The 20,481-nt window shown below is 38.5% G+C and overlaps 1 protein-coding gene across 2 annotated transcripts in view; it reads right to left on the reverse strand.

The window, feature by feature from the left end:
* COBLL1 (cordon-bleu WH2 repeat protein like 1) overlaps positions 1–14,304 on the reverse strand; it is a 159,865-nt gene extending 145,561 nt beyond the window's left edge. The window contains exons 1-2 of one of the 2 annotated variants that reach the window (XM_037143073.2): positions 14,069–14,304; positions 13,287–13,404 (exon numbers count right to left, since the gene is read on the reverse strand). In XM_037143073.2, the coding sequence (XP_036998968.2) occupies positions 13,287–13,404; positions 14,069–14,078 (128 nt within the window). In that variant the 5' untranslated portion in view covers positions 14,079–14,304. Of the gene's footprint in view, positions 1–13,286; positions 13,405–13,820; positions 13,911–14,068 lie in introns of those variants that run through there. The other variant, XM_053665174.1, reaches the window with a different exon arrangement.
* Between the last annotated feature and the right edge of the window lie 6,177 nt (positions 14,305–20,481).

The following is a 20,481-nucleotide window of genomic DNA, read 5'->3' on the forward strand; positions in this document are numbered from 1 at the left end:
GTAAGAGGAGAAAACCTTCAAAGCTCAAACTGCAGGTTTATGCCGGCCCCGTCTAACATTTAGCAGCATTGCCTTTGCCCCCATCAGAGACTGTTCTGTTTTTGATTTTCCATTCACTGAATATATTTTGCCCATTTTCTTGTTCCTTTCTTCATCTACATCCCCAAGTAAAAATTTAATTATCTCTATGTTTCTATTTAGCTCAGCATGCATCTACTTGGCTAACTAAAAAAAGGAAAATGCCAGGAAAATTCTCACTTTCACAACTTACAACATTCAATTTTTCCATGAAGTAGTAGTGTAAAAACATAAGCAGATCACTAAGGGTTTAATAAAAGGGAGAGAATGGGTATTATATATCCAACTTTTTAAGTTGAAGAATCTAGTTTCTCTTTCAATAGGTATAGTAGTTAGGAACAAAAGATGGGAAGAATCCATTCCCATCATCTGGTACAGTACTCATGTGAAAATTAAATGACCCTTCGACACTGTGTAGGAGTCTTACTGTCAACTAATAACTGAGTCACAAATGCCTGAGAGTAACAGTAACTGCTTCAGACCATAAAATATACATGCATCCTTTAAGACAGTGACTCTCTTTCCTCTTTCTATTAAAGTGGTGCTACTTGACTATCAGATATAAAAGAAAAGAGAAACAAAAGATTGTTCCTCTCTCTGACACTCCCGTTGTGTGCATACCTTGCATCCACTATAGCACAAAGGGGGAAATATAGTCGATGGCTCACATAGTTATTTTGACTGCCATTGACTTAATTGTTTGAGAAACTAGGGCACATCTATCAGACCTGCAAATGGCAGGGTGGTAGCCATTTTCAGATGTAGCGACTCAATTTCCTGTTTTTCCAGCATCTCTGAGCTGATACATGCCTGCAGCAGCTGTTAAAACTGTGTTCCTGTGACACAACTCCCCTTGGAATGACTAAATACTTCCTTACTTCCATTCTCCAGAAGTAAAATAGCATGTGTGCAGGTTAGAGAGATGAAAATCCTCAAGGACTAGTGACAAATGACCCACCTAGGTTTGACTACCTTAACTCTACCTTCCTTACAAATATATCTTGGTATAATATAGAAGCTGTAACGTTAGGCAAGAAAGTGAAATGGTATATTTATATTTTTAATGTATTTACTTTTATTAAATTTATTGTTCGTAGCAGCACAATTTACAATAGCCAAGTGCTAGAAGCAACCTAAGTGCCCATCAGCAAATGAGTGGATCAAAAAACTATGGTACATTTACACAATGGAATTCTACACAGCAGAGAGAAAGAAAGAGCTTATACCCTTTGCAACAGCATGGATGGAACTGGAGAGCATTATGCTAAGTGAAATAAGCCAGGCAGTGAGAGACAAATACCATATGATTCCACCTTTAACTGGAACATAATTAGCAAAAGAAAAAAGCAAACAAAATATAACCAGAAACATTGAAATTAAGAACAATCTAACAACAGCCAGAGGGGGGGGGGAGAGGACTGTGGGGAGAAGGCTTTTCAGGAACTACTATAAAGGACACATGGACAAAACTAAGGGGGAGGGTGGAAGCAAGGGAGGAAGGGGGGTTTAGCTGGGGTGGGGGGTGGGGTGGGGAGAAAATGCAGACAACTGTAATTGAACGATAAAATTTTTAAAAATTATTAGGGTGACATTGGTTAATAAAACCATATATATTTCAGGTGTACAGTTCTATAATACATCATCTGTGCACTATATTCTGTGTTCCCCACCCCAAGTCATCTCCTTCCATCACCATTTATGCCCCCATTCCCTCCTCTACCTCTCCACCTGCATTTCCCTCTGTTGATCATCAATCTGTTGTCTGTGTCTATGAATGAGTTTTGCTTGCTTGCTTGTTCGTTTCTTTTGCTGAATACCTTCACCTTTTTCACCCAGAAATCAAAACAATGCTGTTTTGATTTCTATGGTCTTGTAGTGTAGTTTGATGTCAGGTAGCATGATCCCTCCAACTTTGTTCTTCTTTGTCAAGATTGCTGTGGCTGTTCAGGGTCTTCTGTGGTTCCATATAGATTTTTGGAATATTTGTTCTATTTCTGTGAAATACACTATTGGTATCTTGATAGGAACTGTGGTAAATCTATAGCCTTCTTTGGGCAGTATAGACATTTCAATGCTATTGATTCTTCCTATCCATGAACACAATATATGCTTCTGCTTCTTTGTATCTTCTTTAATTTCTTTCTTCAGTGTCTTAAAATTTCCTGAGTACAGGCTTTTTACATTCTTGGTTAAACTTATTCCTAAGTATTTTATTTATTTTTGATGCAATTTTAAATGGGAGTGTTTTCTTAGTTTCCCTTTCTGATAGTTCATTATTGGTTTAAGCAAATGTTACTGATTCCTGGATATTTATTTTGTATCCTGCTACTTTGCTGAACTCATTTATCACTTCTAGTAGTTTTTTATTTTTGGTGGAATTTTTAGGATTCTCTATATACAACATAATATAAAGTCATCTGCAAATGACAACAGTTTTACTCTTTTTTTTTTTTTTTACAATTTGCATGTCTTTTATTTCTTCTTCTTGTCTAATTGCTGTGGCTAGGACTTCAGTACTCTGTTGAATAAAAGAGGTGAAAGAGGATATCCCTGTCTTGTTCACAATCTTAAGGGGAAGGCTTGTAGTTTTTACCCATCGAGTATGATGCTGGCAGTTGTTTTGTCATATATGGCTTTTATTATGTTGAGGTGTGTTCCCTCTGTTCCCACTTTCCTAAGAGTTTTTATCATAAATGGGTGATAGATTTAACTAAATGCTTTTTCTGCATGTATTGATAGCATCATGTGGTTTTATGTGTTACATCATATTTATTGATTTGCAGATATTGTACCAACCTTGCATCACCAGAATAAATCCCACTTGATCATGGTATATGATCTTTTTAATATGTTGCTGCATCTGCTTTGATAATATTTTGTTGAGGATTTTAGCATCTAAATGCATCAGGGATACTGGCTTGTAATTTTCTTTCTTTATAGTGTCTTTATCTGGGTTTGGAATTAGGATAATGCTGGTCTCATAACAGATAGGATGTCTTCCCTCTCCTTACATTCTTTGGAATAGTTTAAGAGGGATAGGTGTTAGTTTGAAATGGTATATTTAATTTTAACAAATATCATGTAAGAAGTCAGAATCATTCATTTATAGGCACAACCACATTTTGGACACAAATTACCAAAATTCAGGTTCTTTTTTTTATTCCATTTCAGAGGCTTGCCTCCAAATCACTTCACTTTCAAACATCAAATCCCACAATTTTTGGCATTTTTGCCCTTAATTTTGCCCAAAGTAATTTTCTACGAGCCTGGGGCAATTATAAAAGAAAATTTCTGTTCCGTGAACACATACTTCCCACTTTTTTTAACCAATTATGTGTACTATTTCTAATGCTCTCATATCAATGGGACAGGGGGCCCCAATGGAGTGGAACAAGAATAATTAGAGAAAATTCAAGTGAGGGACCCCCTGCTCACCCAGCATGTCCACTCTTATCTCACAACCAAAAACCTCAAAGCCTTAACAAGGCCACATTTTTTTTTCTAGAAAATAGGCAGTTAAGAAAGTGACCCAATTTTGCAGCGTGCTTCGCTCTTCCCACCAAATTCCTGAAGGCCTGCTTCTGAGTTATTTCCCTGAGCTATATACCATGAAAAAACACAGATGTAATCATGATATGGCCCATCACACATGTCGGAAACTCAAATACCTTCATTTATTGCCAAGGAAACTTGGAAATTCTGATCTTTGTAAATATTTGTAACTATTTAAAATGTGTTAAAAGTTACAAATAGTAATTATTTCTCAGTGTTCTGGCTAAGATCAAGTGTAAAAGTTCTAAACAGTAATAAATTTTCAGATATCTGAGTTGAACTTAAATTATTTTTCTTGCCTTTGCATTCTTTCCTGTCTTAAGTGACCTATGACCATCCCAATTAAATCCTTTATTTGTCAAACTACTGCACGATTCAATAGTAGATCTAAAGTCAGTAAATAATTTTAACTTATTTCAATCTATAAACAGTACTGTGAACTTAAACTATATTAATAATATAACCCAAGTTCACTCTAGCATCTTCTAAAATTAGTCAGTCTTTGAGAGCCTTTTCCAAAAAAATTCATTCCTCAGCTGTTAAGTTTGTATGCAAAGCTAAAGACACTTTGGCCCTTTATAAATAGTCATGGGAAACTTCTTTCTCCCATACTCTTAGTTTGTTTTTACTATAACAGATGGGAAAAAATTCAGCAAAGCAAAGTTATTTTAGAAAGGCATAAAACAACTATCATACTAATGTTAGAACACTAAAAGCTTAGAGATATAAAGTATCTTTAGCAATAAAAATGGTTGCTGAATACTATAAATACTACTTGATTTAATTCATAAAATAAGTACAGACTCAAAACCCCAAATAGAAACTCCTTCTACCTTTAGTCCAGCTCGTAGGCACATCTATTTCTAAATATTCTAACCACATATCAGTCATTTTCTGAGATAGTTTCTCCAGCACAGAAGTTTAGATCTTCTCTATAACATATATTCGAACATCTTATAAATGTTAAAATTCCACAAAGCTTACCAAGGGGCCAAGCTTAAGGCTTCACTTAAGAAAAAAAAAGTATCAATTAGCAGCCACAATTCTGCAAAACTTTTTGCTATAAGATACATATTATTTTATACAAACAGAATATAAATAATTTTGTTGCAATTTATTTTTAAGTCCAATACTTAGAGGACTCTCCAGGAAATAAACTTTAAATTAAATAATCGCTATTTCATTTGCCAATTTTATTAGTTAGGCTGGGCGTATCGACAAACTTTTTCTGTATATGGGCAGCATACAAATTTTTTAGCTTTGCAGGCCACATATTCTCTGTCTAGACTACTCAAATATAACATGAAAGCAGTCATATACAATATTGCAAATAAGTAGATATGTTTCAAAGCCAATAGAACTCTCTGCAAAAACAGGTAGAGGATTAGAAATTAATATCCAGAATATGTAACAACTTCTAACACTCGCCCTGACCAGCCTGGCTCAGTTGGTTGAGTCTCATCCACAGTAAAAGGTCGCAGGTTTGATTCCTGGTCAGGGCACATGCCTGGGTTGCGACAGCTAGGCCCCTGTTGTGGGTTTGGGTAAAGCAACCCACCAGTGTGTCTCTCGCACACTGGTGTTTCTCTCCCCCTATTTCTCCCTTCCTTCCCCTCTCTCTAAAAATACAGAAATAAAATATAAAAACAAAACCCTGAAATCAACAAACAAAAAAACCCCAAAAGCAAACAATCAATTAAAAAATAAGCATAGGACTTAAATAAACATTACTCACAAGAAGATCTATGAATAGACAAAAGCATGACATGACACTCAGTATCACTATCATTTGGGAAATGCAAATCAAAACTTCACGGAGCTACCACCCTCATCAGAATGGCCATGATGAGGGTTGGTGAGGATGTAGAAAAATTAGAAACCTTGTGCACTGTTGTTGGGACTGTAAAATGGTTCAGCTACTATGGAAAACAGTATAGTGGGCCTCAAAAAACTAAAAATGAAATGACCATAGCATCCAGCAATTCCATTTCTGGCTCTATACTCCCAAAAAGTAAAAGCAAGTTTTCAAAGAGGTATTCACACACCCATTTTCCTAGCAGCATTATTTATAATCACTAAAATATGGAAGCAACCCCAGTGCCCAATGACAGATGAATGGATAAGCAAAAAAGTTATATATGCATACAATGGAGTATTATTTATTATTCAGCCTTAAAAAGGAAGGAGATTTTGATATGATACAATATGGATGAGTCTTGAGGACATTATGCTGCGTGAAATAAGCCAGTCACAAAAAGATAAAGAAAATGTTTGATTCTATTTATATGAAGTATCTGAAGTCGTCAAAATAACAGACCAAGAAGGTGGAATGGTGATTACCAGGACTGGGAAGAGGAGGAGAACAGGAGTTTTGTTTAATGGTACAGACTTTCAGTTTTACAAAATGAAAAGCATGCTGGAGGTGGGTCATTGGTGACGGTTGCACAATAATATGAATGTGCTTAATACCACTGGAACTTAAAATGGTTAAGTGGTAAATTTTATATCATGTATATCTTATCAAAATTAAAAAAACTGGAGAAAAGAAAAACAAATACATGTAGAGGGCCCATTCTGAGACAATTTGCTGAGCCATCGTTTGCTGATCAGTGAGTTGTGCTGTTGCACTTCAAGTTCTAAATATAATGTTTTCAAGTTAGCATAAAAGTACCTTTTCTATGTAAAAGACAAAGAACTTATATGTATGACCCATGGACATGAACTAAGTGGCGTGGGGCGGGGGGTGGGAGAGAATTGCTGGTGGGAGGAGAGTGCAGGGTGGAAGGGAATACAGGGGACAACTGTAATAGCATAATCAATAAAATATACTAAAAAATAATAAATTTTTTCAGGCATGTCAATCGAAATTTATTATATATATAATTAATGACATTTTGATAAAGTTTCTTTTAGCTTTATAATCTATGGTTAGTAATGCCATGTGAATTTTTAGGATTGCTGTCAAATTTGCTTTTTTCATGTACAAATTATAAGACTGTATGATATTTAAATTTTTCTTATGAAGAGGCTAGTTGTAAATAATCTTTGAATTGATAGCACTCATTGACCAGACTGTGATCTATGCGGTTTCTTATAGTAAAAAGTTTCATTTTTATTTTTAAAAACAGTACCACTTCTACATAAACATCGTTTCTTTATTTTTTCCTGCATAGTTACAGATAATTTTAGTAAAGCTCTTAATATCAGGAGTCAATCTTCCAGTACCTAGAAAAACATGTTTTACATAAAATGAGGGTTCACAAGTTATAAATAATTATAACTCGTTTCAGTAACCTGAAGCTTGGCATTTACTATTACATAAACAAATTTGGCATTTCAATAATACAGTAAGGTCATAATGCTATTCAATTACCCTCTAACAAATTCAGAGAAAATTAGACTTGGAACAAAAAGTCTAGCATCATCTTAGTAAACAATTTCACTTTTCTTATTTAGCAAATAACTTTAATAGATGCCTAATAGCAAAAACAAATACAGATTGTCATGTGACAAAAGCAAACTGTCAGTTTACTGAGTTAAATTATATCATTCCAAACACAAAGATGTTAAACATGGTTCTGAAGACATAAACCAAATATTTAAGTTCCTTTTCAATGCTAAGCATTGAGTTTCTTATGCATTAGAATTTGTAGGAGTTTTTAAAAAATAAAATTATTTTTAAATAATTTTTTTAAATCAAGAGAAGGCATTTATAAAACCACTTTAAACAAAAATATTCTTTAGCCCCTGAGTAAAATCCACGAAAGCAAATGTACTGGTACCAATGGGCCTGGTGAGGAGGAGGAACACAGGTTACGGGACCAGACGCTGTTCCCTTACTCTTTCATCTTTCATCCCTTAGAGCTGTGTAGCCTTGCTGTGTTACGCTCTTTGAGCCTCAGTTTCCACAGTTGTAACAGTTAATATATTTCTTCAAAAAGGAGTAACAGTTTTGTTTTGTTTTTTTACAAAATACTAATACTGTAAAGCACTTAAATGGATCTTTAATTTAAAAAAGCAAAATAAAGCTGAAAGTTAGGGTATTGAGTTCCTGTAAAATGATTAACATCACCTTCCACTCCCTTTATGGCTTCATCTCCATCTCACCTGTTGAGATCTACTCAATCAAAGGTCCTCAGATGTGGATGCATATAAGAATCACCTGAGTCGCATTTTAAAACTCCATGCCCAAGATGACAGCATCCATAAACCCGGTTCGCCTCCCACAACCACATCAAAATGACAACTAAACCATAGAACAACCATCATTCAGAACCATCAAAAACTGAGCTGCTTGTAAGTTCTACAATTACAGAATTAAAGAGGAAACTACATCAAGACTGGTAGGAGGGGTGGAGATGTAAATGGGCTGGTCCCACACCCAAGGGTGGCAAATAAAAATCAGCAGGAATATATTAGGAGCGAAGGTTCCTAACCCCACAACAGGCACTCCAGCCCAGGGTTCCAATGCCAGAATGTGAAGTTGCCATAACTTTTGGCTGTAAAAACTAGCAGGGATTGAGGCTGTGGAAGACAGAAACTGCTGGAATCCCAGGGAGTTCCTCTTAAAGAGCCCACACACAGACTTAACAGACTTATTCCCTCTGAGCTCCAGCGGGTTGAAAGGCACCAGAAACACACTCAGAGGAACTGAGTTGTCTGGCATCAGGGCAAGATCTTGGGGGCAGCTTTTTCCCAAATAGAATTGCTGTCACTGTTCCCTTCCTGAGCCCTCCTCCCACAGAGCGAGCAAACAGGTACCATATCTGAGACTCCATCAACTTGGCTCGCACTGTTTGCCCCACCCTGGTGATTCCCTGAGCCCTGACCCACTCAACTTTCAGGTCCACCCAAGCTGTTTCCAGTGGATTTTCCATACAAATGGGTTGTCTTAGCCCATGCTTCAGACTTTCCTAAATTCTCTCAAACAAGCAGCATCTGGCTTCAGCAAGCCCCATAGCTCTTGCTAAGTTGCCCCAGGCCTGGCACTATCCAGCAACAACCAGCCTTGCCTCACTGTCTGGCTTTGCCTGGCCACCTCCAAGCCCAGCACAAGTAGCAGCCATCTGCAGATTGCTTTGTAGCTTATGCTGTGGGACCTCAGACAGAAGACAGGTAGTAGCTAACCTTGGATGTGCCAACAGCAATTAAGGCCCAACTACAAGAGGAGGGTTTACAGAGCCCACACATTGGGCACACCTCAAGTACCAGCTTGGGTACTAGGGGAGGCTGTGCCACTGGACCCTTCAGAACACCTACTATATTAGGCCACTCCACCAGGCCTGGGAAGCACAGCAGCTCAGCCTAATATGTCTGCCAAAGTGAGGAGACAAAGAAACATGGCCCAAATGAAAGGACAGACAAATCTCCAGAAAATGAAAACTAACAAAATGAAGATAAGCAATCTATCAGATGCAGAGTTCAAAACACTGGTTATAAGCATGCTCAAGGAATTTAGCGAGGATCTCAAAAGCATAAAAAAAGATCCAGTCAGAAACAAATGATTAACTAATTGAAATAAAGAACAACTTCCAGGGAATCAACTGTAGAGTGGATGAAGCCAATAATCAAATCAGTGATTTGCAATATAAGGAAGCAAAAGCAATGAATCATAACAGCAAGAAGAAAAAAGAACCCGTAAAAATGAGGACAGTGTAAGGAGCTTCTGCGACAACTTCAAGCATCCCAACATTCGCATCATAGGGATGCCAGAAGGAGAAGACAGCAAGAAATTGGAAATCTATTTGAAAAAATAATGAAAGAAAACTTCCCTAATTTGATGAAGGAAATAGGCATGCAAGTCCAGGAAGCACAGAGAGTCCCAAACAAGATGAACCCAAAGATGCTTACGCCAAGACACATCAAAACTAAAATGCCAAAGTTTAAAGACAAAGAATTTTAAAAGGAGCAAGGAAAAAGTAGTTACCTACAATGGAGCCTACATGAGACTGTCAGCTGATTTCTGGAAAGAAACTTTGGAGCTAGAAGCAATTGGCAAAAAACAAAACAAAACAACAACAAAAAAAACATTCTAAGTGATGTAAAGCAAGGACCTGCAGTCAAGATTGCTCTGCTCAGCAATGGTATCATTTAGAACCAAAGACAAATAAAGAGCTTCTCAGCAAGATAAAGCTAAAAGAGTACATCACCATCAAACCAGTGTTATGAAATGTTAAAGGGTCTTTAGGGACATACAAAATATGAGCAATAAAATGGCAACAAATACATACCTATACAAAATTGAATCTAAAAAACAAAATAAAGAAAAAGAATGGAAACTGAATCATACATACAGAGAGGACTTTGAAGGTTGCCAGATGGGAGGGGGATTGGGGAATGGGAAAAAGGGCTGAAAAGATTGAGAAGTATAAACTGGTAGTAACACAATGGTCATGGGGATATAAAGTACAGCATTAGGAATAGAGTAGCCAAAGAACGTATATGTGTGACCATGAACATGGACTTAGGTGTGGGGATTGGGGAGTGGAGGGAGAAAAGGGGGGGGATTGGGATAAATTGTAATAGCATAATCAATAAAATATAATTAAAAATAAAATATAAAATAATAAAAACTCCATGACCTCGTCCAAGACCAGGTAAAATCAGGCTATGTAGCATTGTGAGAGCATGGGTACTAGTATTAAGATCCCCAGGTAATGCTCGTGTTGAAACTTTAGCTAATGCATTCAAATTCTAAGTAGTAAATAAATGTTAGTTACCAAGAACTCAGTTTTATATAGTCAGTGAATTTCAGAACCTGTAATATATCCACATAAAAGCTTAAGAAAGCAGCTGCTAAATCATTGATTTTTACACCATCTTCAATTAAGTCCCTAGGTCCAAAGTCAAAAAAGTTTAAAGTAGTAGCCTTCCCCCCTCCCCAACCCACTCCCCAACCATTTCTGAAAATTGTTTCAGAATCAAAACATCAAGGTTCCTCAAAGCAAGGTCAACTACATTGCTGACATTTAAATTTCAAAGAGTCTTTTTTTTTTTTAAGTATATCTGTATGGGCTAGTAATAAATACAAGCACAAGTAGCTCTAAAGCTAAGGTACCTAAGATGATCATTTGAAATTTAAATGTATCATATAGTGGTTAGAAAAAGATTAAAAACAATTAATGCAACTAGTCCCAAATTTTCCTTCAGGTTTTGCCACTAATTTGCTATCGAACTTCAGTAAAGTCACTCAGTCTCTCTCAACATCAGACTGTCATTTATAAAATATGGAGTTGCACTAAATTTATTTATTTTTTATTTCTTTATCTTTAGAGGGGAAGGGAAGGAGAAGGAGAGAAATATCAATGTATGGTTGCCTCTCATGTGTCCCCTGCCTAAATTTCTTTAAAATGACCTGTTATAACAATGCAAGACCTGGAAAATTATAGAGAAGCCCTATAGAACAGTAATATACAATATTAAGGGTTAAACTAGGCCTCGTAAGCCATTAGAGTAATGAGTCATAACTTAAGTAGTTTTATAATAAGGAATTTACTTCCCAAACCTAACAATTTATTATAACATATTGACTGAGCTAGCTCCCTGCCACCTCCTAAATACCAATTCCTAGGATAAAATTTTTCACAATTAAAACCATTTAAATGTCTTGTTGTGGTTTTTTTTTTGAGAAAAATGACAAAGGCAATACTGAATACCGAATATTCAAAAAATATTGTGTAATAGGCACTTGGGATATGCCTAGAGACAAGATAGATAAGTGAAAGAAGACAGACAAAGTAGAAGTAATTTTTTGTTTATACTTTCATATACTGATAACTTCTCTAAATAAAATAATGTAGGTAAAATGACACAGTGGGATGCTTATAGATATGATACTGAAGCATTATTCCGGATGTCACTCCTTAAATTTGGAGAGAGGAGGGCAAAGTTCCTTAAAAGTACTTTCTTCATAATTGAGAAATTAGATAAAACAGTTTTGTAAATTCATTTAGTAAAGAACTTATTAAACCTTTAAATTATCAAAAGTAAACAAACTCTAAAGCATCTTACCTATAGTCACCTTTCTCACTAGCAAACTCTTACCATTCCTTCCTCTGAGAACCATCTGATCTCAAGTGTTTTACTAAAAAGTATTAACTGATTTCTAAATACCCATAAGTATATTTCGTGTATGTGCAAATGCTAGGTTCTTTTTTTAAAAGTACTTTAACCTAATCCATTTTCAAATCTACCCATCTAATCCTATCTTATTTTGTGATACCTTAATATATCCCAGTATTCCTGAAAACTGTCTAATCTTCAATTTACGTCACTCTGCAGCTCCCTTAAGCGGCTCATGCTATTATGATTACCATCGTTCTACCCAAGTATTTCTTTACGTATGCATCCTAATATGACTCTGCACAGAAACATATGATAATACCTAAACAATGGAAAACCTGGGGAAAGAATAGGAATTGAAGTCAGCAGTAGCACAGCTCCTTGCAAAGGGGAGAAGCTATTTGAAACAAAATGAAAGAATTAATTCACATACTACATATTATTCTAAATATATTTTATATTAGTCATGTTGCTTTGAGACTTTTCCATGTTTCCTCTAGACAACTGCCAATGTTCGAATGGTCTCTGATGAATAAACATGCTGTGACCTGCCTCTAAGTAAAGCCTGTCATGGTCCAGGGAAAAATGACTTCCCTACTCCTCAATCAGGAAAACTGTGCAACTCTCATTCATAGGTTACAAAGTCTGTTTTTCCTTAAGGCTTCTTTTCTGGAATGTTTCTATTCCCTTTAGGGCATTTCTGAGATCAGATTATCAGAAAAGAACCAAGGCGGGGGAACAGCATAGGAAAAAGTTATACTGTATCAAAGGGGTTTCCCACTTCAGAAACTCAACGAGCACGCATGTTAAGTCTTCACTGTTTACCAAGAAGAGGGATATTTTCAGGTTCTCCCCAGCTCTTGCAGAACTACCTGTTCTCAATACTGTTTACCCAAACGCTTAGCAAGGTGATATTAGCATATCTGGCAGGAAGACATGCTTCATTTAATATTAACTCACCATGTGACAGCCCCTTCACCTCCAATCTCTCCTCAAACACGTGGATACAAAGGAAAGTATGGTTGTTTGCAGTCTGACTTTGCGCTAGTCTTTGGCACCAGCAATTGGTCACAGGCACACACACCCCCAATCTGAGGCTCGCACCCCGCCCGGTCCTGGAACTGTCAAGCGGGCTGACAGCTGGTACACCCTCTCTTCGCCCTCCAACCGCTCGCAGAAAGCCCCTTCCTGAGTCACCTTGACATTGCTCACCTGCCTGGGCCTCCGCTGGCGTCCAAGAAAACTTTTTCCACCTTCCCAGGAGCTCACTTACAGGTATCGTCCGCCGCTCACCCAGAGCCCCAACAAGGGGCCCTTTGTTACAATTTTTGCTCCCGCACTCCTCACCCAATTCCTGGCATTCAGCTGCTCGTCAGCAACTCAGAGCAGCCCCAGTAGGAAAGCAATGAAAAACTACCAGATCCCCAACCCTGGGCGGCCTCCAAGGAGGCCGGAGGAAGCAGCCTCCCTGGCCGCGTGTGGGTTAGCCAGCTAAGGCCGCTGGCAGAGCAGCGAGTTGCCGGCCAGGTGAACGCGCAGAGACCCCGCTGCCCCGACCCTCCCCTGAGAGCGGCGGCGCGGCTCTCGCGGCTTACCCAGCTAGGGCGGCGGGCGGTGTCTGCATCTCCTGGGCGTCCTGCGTGCTCGGGGCTCGGCCGTCCATCACCCTGTGGGTAGCTGCGCGGGCTCCAGCTCCCAGGCGGCGCGTCACTGCTGGAGTGGGAGAGGCCAGCGGTCAGGGCGGGACGCGCGCCTTCCCGCGGCCTGAGCAGGGCTGGCCGCGCTTCAGGAGACCGCCCGAGCCACCCAAACCCCGGGCGGGCCCGCCTCCGGAGTGCGCTTCCACCTGCGGGCCCGGCTCCCAGCCCTAGAGCGCCGGGAACTGCTGCGGCAGTTGCAAGCGCTGCAGCCCCCGCCCCGCGGGGTTGACTAGGTAGCCATTTGGCGCCTCTACGAGGAGGAGAGGCGCTGCCCCGGCTGCAAGGAGGAGGAGCGGGGGTAGGGACTAGGCGCACAGGCTCAGCCGCCACGCCTGCAGCGCACCCCCGGGCGCACAAACAAAACGCCCAGGAAAAACTGGAATAAAAGTTGGGAGGGCTCGTTTCTCTTTTCCCACCCAGGGCTCCTACTTTCTTTTCAGGAGACAGAGGCTCGCCTGTTCTCTCCCGCGGCTTTCTGCCCCACTGTGCCCTCCCCCGGGCCGAGCGCTCACAGTTCGGCTCTCAAGCCAGAACTTGAAGGGAGGAGAAAGCCGCAGCCTAGCGAAGGCTCGGCGCAGAGCGGGCCGGGCCGAGGCAGCGCCACCCCCAGTTCCGCGGGCGGGGTGCCGCGCGCTCGCTGGGCGCTGCGCAGCCTCTCCCCAAACCGGCTCACTCACCCTGCCCCATTTCCCTGCCCAGAGCTCGGGAGCTCGGAGCCTCCTCCGGCGGACGGCCACCCAGAAGTGGCGACAAGGCTCGGTGGCATCGGAGCGGGAGAGGCAGAGGCAGCGAGCTGGAGAGAGAAACGGGGCGTGGGCGGACCGGGACGGAGTTGGAATTTCCTTCTCCCTGGGCTTTTGGGTCTTAGGGATCCAGCTGGGGAAGTCGAAGGGAAAGGAAGCTTCCAGCCTGAGTGTTCCTATTCCCACCGCTAGGGCGTCGCCTTGGACTGCTCCGCACGCCCTAGCGGGACAGGTAGGGAGGAAGTCAGGGTACCTGCCCTTCTAGGACCCTGCGAAGACCCTACGGGAGGACCCGGCTGCTGTGGCAATGGGGAGACAAACTCGCGAAATGGGACTTAACAGCTTGCTCTCCCTACGCTCTGATCTTCCCTTTCCAGGGTGGAGTTTTGTCTTGTTTTTTTTTTTTTTTTCCCCAACCTGACCTCTAAGATTGCTATTCTGTTAAAAGTGTACCTCTGACACTGTGATCTGTGTAATCGGTGGCAGGTTTAAGCTTGCCCTCTCGTCAGAGGCTTCTTTCTCACTTTCTTCTCGCCAGTAACAGCTGTGACATGAGGACTGTACAGTTTGTCTAAGAAAAATCTATAAATTAGGAATCGAATGATAGATCCTATTTACCTCTTGGAAGTGAGGAATAAGGAGATCACATAGACACAGCTGCATGCTTGTTTGTAAGTTTTAGTTCCCACGTGCATGCTCTTTAGATGATTCTTCACACCTGTCAAACAGGTATATTTGCATATCTCTATATTATCATGTGTCAATAGTTGTAAGGTACAGCCAATTTTGATGGGTACAAAAGCCTGCTTTAAAAAAATAGCGTGAAATTAATTGAGAAATTAACTTTAAACTACAGTTTAAAAATAAAAAAGTCTCAAGTTGTTGTAAACATGTTAGGTGAAACAGTATTCTGTAGGAGACCTCTAATGTGGTTTTAGCATCAAAAACAAATCTGTGTTAACCACTTCATCCCACTGATATGATAGCATTTGATAGGTGGTAAAAATTAAATTAATATTTAATTTAAAATGCTCCTTTAGTTATTTGTTCATATTGTAGCAACCAAAAAATGCTGAAACTAAGTAACATATTAAATACCTAGCACTACACCATTTGTCCATTATTGCAGTCATTAGTAATTATTTCTTCCCATGTGTAATATATTCCTTTCAGTGTATCTTTACATAGGAAAAAATGTGACTTATTTGGGTTATGATATTGCAACCATATGAAAAAAGTTGCATTTTAATATTTTACCTAGTACTGATATTGATCAAATCAATTCACTTAAATGTGTCTGGCTTTCCGTCTTTAAACAAGTTAAACAATTGTGTGAACCAGTTATGACTCCAATTACTAGTTGCTTGCACAGACAGTAATGCAAATATTGAGTAACAATGAAACTACTTAAAAGTCTGTAACTTTGAATCACAAGATCAAGATCAAACCTTAATTAGTTTCAACTTTAATTAATGACATGCTAGTAAGTTAGTGACTCCATTAGTATAATCCGAAACACAATACACTTTCATAACATTTCATACTACTGAAGGCATTTTCAGTGCTCATCAATTTTCCTATTCTTCTGGTTTTAGGCATAGGGTAGGATTACCTTCTCCACCCCCCTGAAATTAGGTAAAGTGACATAACTTGTTTTTGTAGATAAATGTGAGCAGACATGAAATGTTTCATTTCCTGGTGGAACTACTTAAGGGCCCAGTACGTGACTCTATGTTCTCCTCCTTTGCTGCTACAAGCATGGAAATGCCTGTTAAGAAGAAAGTGGCATAGGACTGAAGAATCCCGGAATGCTAAATTATTACCCTGCATGACTGCCCGAAAACAGAATCTGCATAAGCAAGAAATAAACTTGTGTTGGATTAAGCCACTGAAGTATTGGAGTAGCTTGTTGCTCAGCATAACTTAACCTACCTTAGGTGCACAGTAGTCCCCACCCTTATCAGTGGTTTTGCTTCTGTAGATCCACTTACCCATGGCCAACTGCACCCAGAAAATATTAAATGCAAAAATTTCTGAAATAAACAATTCATAAGTTTTAAATTAAGCACCATTATGAGTAGCATGATGAAATCTTGGGAATCCAGCTTCAACCCACCCCTGACATGAATCATCCCTTTGTCCATCATTTTCAGGCCGTATATACTCCCACCCATAAGCCACATGTAGCCATCTAGGGTTATCAGGTTGTCACAGTATGGCAGTGCTTGTGTTCGAGTAACCCTTATTTTATTTAATAGTGTCCACAAACCATATAAGTAAAATATCTTAAAGTTCTATAAAAGAACAATGAAATGATGCTGGAAATTCTGATATGCCAAAGGATAGCCATAAGTGCTTTCTTTAAATGAGAAGGCATGTACATATTGGAAAAAACATTATGTGAGGTCTGTTCAGAAAAAGCCCACCCATTGTTAGTATAAGTGAACGGTTTGTGTGACATCGATGTAACCTGGCAGCCAAGAAGAATGGACTGGAATGCACATGCATGAACAATGACAGCTTCACTGTATTGGTTAGTAGGGGTGGTAGGCACTGTTGAGTGAGCATGTGTTATGTGGCCATGGCATTCAAAATGACTGAGCAAGTAAACCAATGAATCTGCCTCCATTTTTGTGTTCAGCTTGAACATTCCTCCATGGAAACTATTCAGAGGATTTAGCAGGCCACAGCTATGGGCAATTGATGACTGGCAGCTTCATCACGGCACTGTGCCGGCTCATGAATCACATCTCTTGCAGAGTTTTTTGGTGAAACATCAAATCACCCAGGTGATTCAACACCCCATACAACCCATATTTGGCCCCCTGCAATTTCTGGCTTTTCCCAAAACTGAAATCTCTTTGAAAGGGAAGAGATTTCATACCATCGATGAAATTCAGGAAAATATGATGCGGCAGCTGATGGTGATTGGGAGAACTGCGTGAGGCCCCAAGATGCCCACTGTGAAGGGGACTGAGGCATCATTGTCCTATGAACAATGCTTCTTGTATCTTCTTCAATAAATGCCTCTATTTTTTATAATGCATGGCTGGATACTTTCAGGACAGACCCCTGTGTAGAGTTTGGTTCTATCTTTGGTTTCAAGCATATACTCAGGGTCATCGAATGTATCCCCTGTGTAAGGAGGACTCTAGCAGGACCATATCAGCTTTAACTTCTGAATTCCCTGACTACGTAGGAACTGTTTGCAACAATCAGTGACCTTTTATTTGTAATATTACTGAAGCATGGTTTTGTATTTCGCAAGCATAAGGCTATTTTCCTGTTTCCATATTTTGATTTGGATTAAGCATTTCCTCATAGTTTCAGGCATGATTCTTAAGCAGGTTATAAAATTCGCAATCTGTCAATGCTATAGAACAAGCTTATCTATTGCTAACACTGTTTTAACACCCAAGAGTTTCCTTCCAATTCTTTCTCAAATATCTCACTTTTTAAAAAAACATTGTGAGAGGAAGTTGAAGAATTTAACAAGTTGGTGGAACATGCTAATGGTAGTTTTGGAATCCAATTCTTCCATTTGTGAGTTCTGTGTTTCGGTTGAAATTTGCTACAGGTAAATTACCTAGTTATTTCAGCATTAACAAGTCTTTAAACTTTTAAAGTCAAGTCAATTCAATGAAGTTAGCCATTTTACAATTACCATGGTTTTATTTATGGGAATTTGTAATCCCATATTTGAAGGAAAATTTGAGAAGAAAATTTGTGATTTTGTAATTTATTTTTAGTTTCTTCATCAGTAAGCTAGTGAGAAATTAGTGTGATATTCTAAATTGTAAGGTTTGATTGTTCAATATATAAAAAAGTCTTACTGTAAAAAATACATATCACACAATGTTAATTCTGAGGAACACTGAGAGGTTGTTTGCAGAAACCATCCATTACCTTTATTAGAAAACTGAGAAGTATAAATAGGATTGTCAGGTTTCATAAATAAGAATACAGCATACCCACTCAAATTTGAATTTCATGTAAACAATGAATACTTTTTTGACTTAAGTATGTACATGCAAATTTAATTATGCTAAATATTATTTGTTGTCTATATGAAATTCAAATTCAACTGGGCATCCTGTATTTTATTTGGCAACCCCACACATAGAGGTATCATAATTCTTTTTAAAGGGTATGCTACTAACTATATGCTGATACAGAAATAGAATCTGAACAATTAAGAGTTTACAGATTACTCCTATAAAAGATTAAGTTCTATAGTATCGTGCTTTAGAAAAAAGTAGCCATGTTTTATAATCATAATTTTATAAAAAACTGAAAACAGTCTTACCACTTAAAATGGAAACTTTGAATTTATTGACTCTAGTTACCAATCTCTGAATTACTTTATTCTCTCAGAATTTGAAAAGTACCTACATTTAAAAATTAGCTTCTTGCCCTGGCTGATATGGCTTAGAGGACTGAGCTCTGGCCTGTGAACCAAAAGGTCATCTTTGATCCCCGCCACTGCACTTGCCTGGGTTGCAGGTCAGGGCCCTAGTAGGGGGCGTGTGAGGGGCAACCACACATTGATGTTTCTCTCCCTCCCTTCCCCTCTCTCTAAAAACAAATAAATAAAATATTAAAAAATCAGCTTCTCTTTTTTTTTATTTTTGCTAAAACATGAGTAGGTCATCACTGTTAGCCAGAACTTAATAGCAGCTATTCCTTAATAGGCATATTCCTTAATTTGGCATATTTTCCAAATATTTAAATAACTAAATAATTAAATAGCCAAATAATTATACAAATAATTAAAGTCATTTTTAAATCTTAGCTAAGAAAAAATAAGAATTAGAGTCCTTTAGAATCACCTTGTGGCTTTAACTTGATCTGAACTTGATGTTTTAGATTGCTGTCACTAACTTTATGTTTTCAGCACCACAGCTTCCTTTATTTATTTTTCTTTGTTACTTAAATAAATTCAGCACTTTAACATTGAAGTGTTAGTATATTAACCAATCTCAGTTGCAGAGAGGGAGATAGGGGTGTCACTTGGGGGGGGGCTTCCTAGAAAATGAGGCAGGGCTCTTGAATTGGCCTTACCTAGTGAGGTCACCTGGCTCTTAGACTACTCCATTTGTAATTTAATTATTTTAGGTAAATTTTCAAAATTGTCAGCATAAAGTTGGCAGTAATATCCTATTTGTCTAGTCCATAAGAAAGCTATAATAAGCCCTGGACAATGTGTTCAGTCAGTTGGGCGGCATCCTGCAAAGCAAAAAGTTGCCAGTTCAAAACCCAGTCAGGGCTAATGCCTAGGTTATGGATTCCGCCCCCAGTCGGGGAGTTTATGAGAGGCAACTGATTGTTGTTTCTCTCTCACGTCGATATTTTTCTCCCTCTTTTTTTCCCTCCCTTCTCCAGTAAATAAATAAATAAATAGATAAACAAATAAATAAATAAATGTGGAGACTTCAGCGCTATTCTTCTACTAATTTGTATGTCATTGGGGTAATCTGATAATAAATTTGAGCTGCATTTTATTTATCTTTAAAATAAGAATCATTATGCTTTCAATTGGACTTTCAAGCTTACTTCAAGAATTAATTACATCTTTAACATATAGAGCTCTTTACCCCCTTACAAATAAATAGGTAACAAATACCAAAGATGTTATTACTACAACATTAGTAAGAGATTCTCTCTCTCTTTATGGCTTGCCAGAAGACACCTAGACATGTGCCCCCACCAGAATCAAACCAGCAACTTTTCACTTCCCCAGACATCACCCACTGAGCCACACCAGTCAGGGCAATCTCCACATTCTTAGTAAAGAACAGTATGTTAGCTTACATTAATCAAGCATTGTTTTTAAATTACTTAAAGAATATAGCATTATTTTCAGTTTAATATTGGATTAAGGTTATTATAATTAATAGTTAATGACTATAAAAACAGAGTAAAAATGTATTGAACCATTTTTCAAATTTCTCCCATAATCAGTTATATAAGAATGGCATTATCCAGCAGTACTATTTTATAAGAAAAGTGTAATATGCAAATAACTTAAAGATTTAATTCTTAAAATAGGTTCAAAACCAACTATATACTTTGAAATCCTTTACGAAAGGATAACTGGATAGATCATTGTTTTAAAGACTATCAAAATGTTGTTTGTTTGGCACATTATTTGTCTTCAAAAGTGAATGGCACAATCAGAGGGACAGTATTTTTCTATAATTATTCTAACTCAGGTTGACTAAAGTTATCTTTACTGTGTAAAAGCTCATAGGTGATGACATCAAGTAACTAGTGCTTTGGTGGAGGGTCGGTTACTAAATGTAGATGCAGAAGCTGCCAAAACATTAGCGGCTGGATGATGAATGGGG

The sequence above is a fragment of the Artibeus jamaicensis genome, unplaced genomic scaffold (genome assembly GCF_021234435.1).
Source record: "Artibeus jamaicensis isolate MK-2021 breed Jamaican fruit bat unplaced genomic scaffold, CSHL_Jam_final contig_391, whole genome shotgun sequence".
In the NCBI taxonomy this organism is placed as follows: domain Eukaryota; kingdom Metazoa; phylum Chordata; class Mammalia; order Chiroptera; family Phyllostomidae; genus Artibeus; species Artibeus jamaicensis.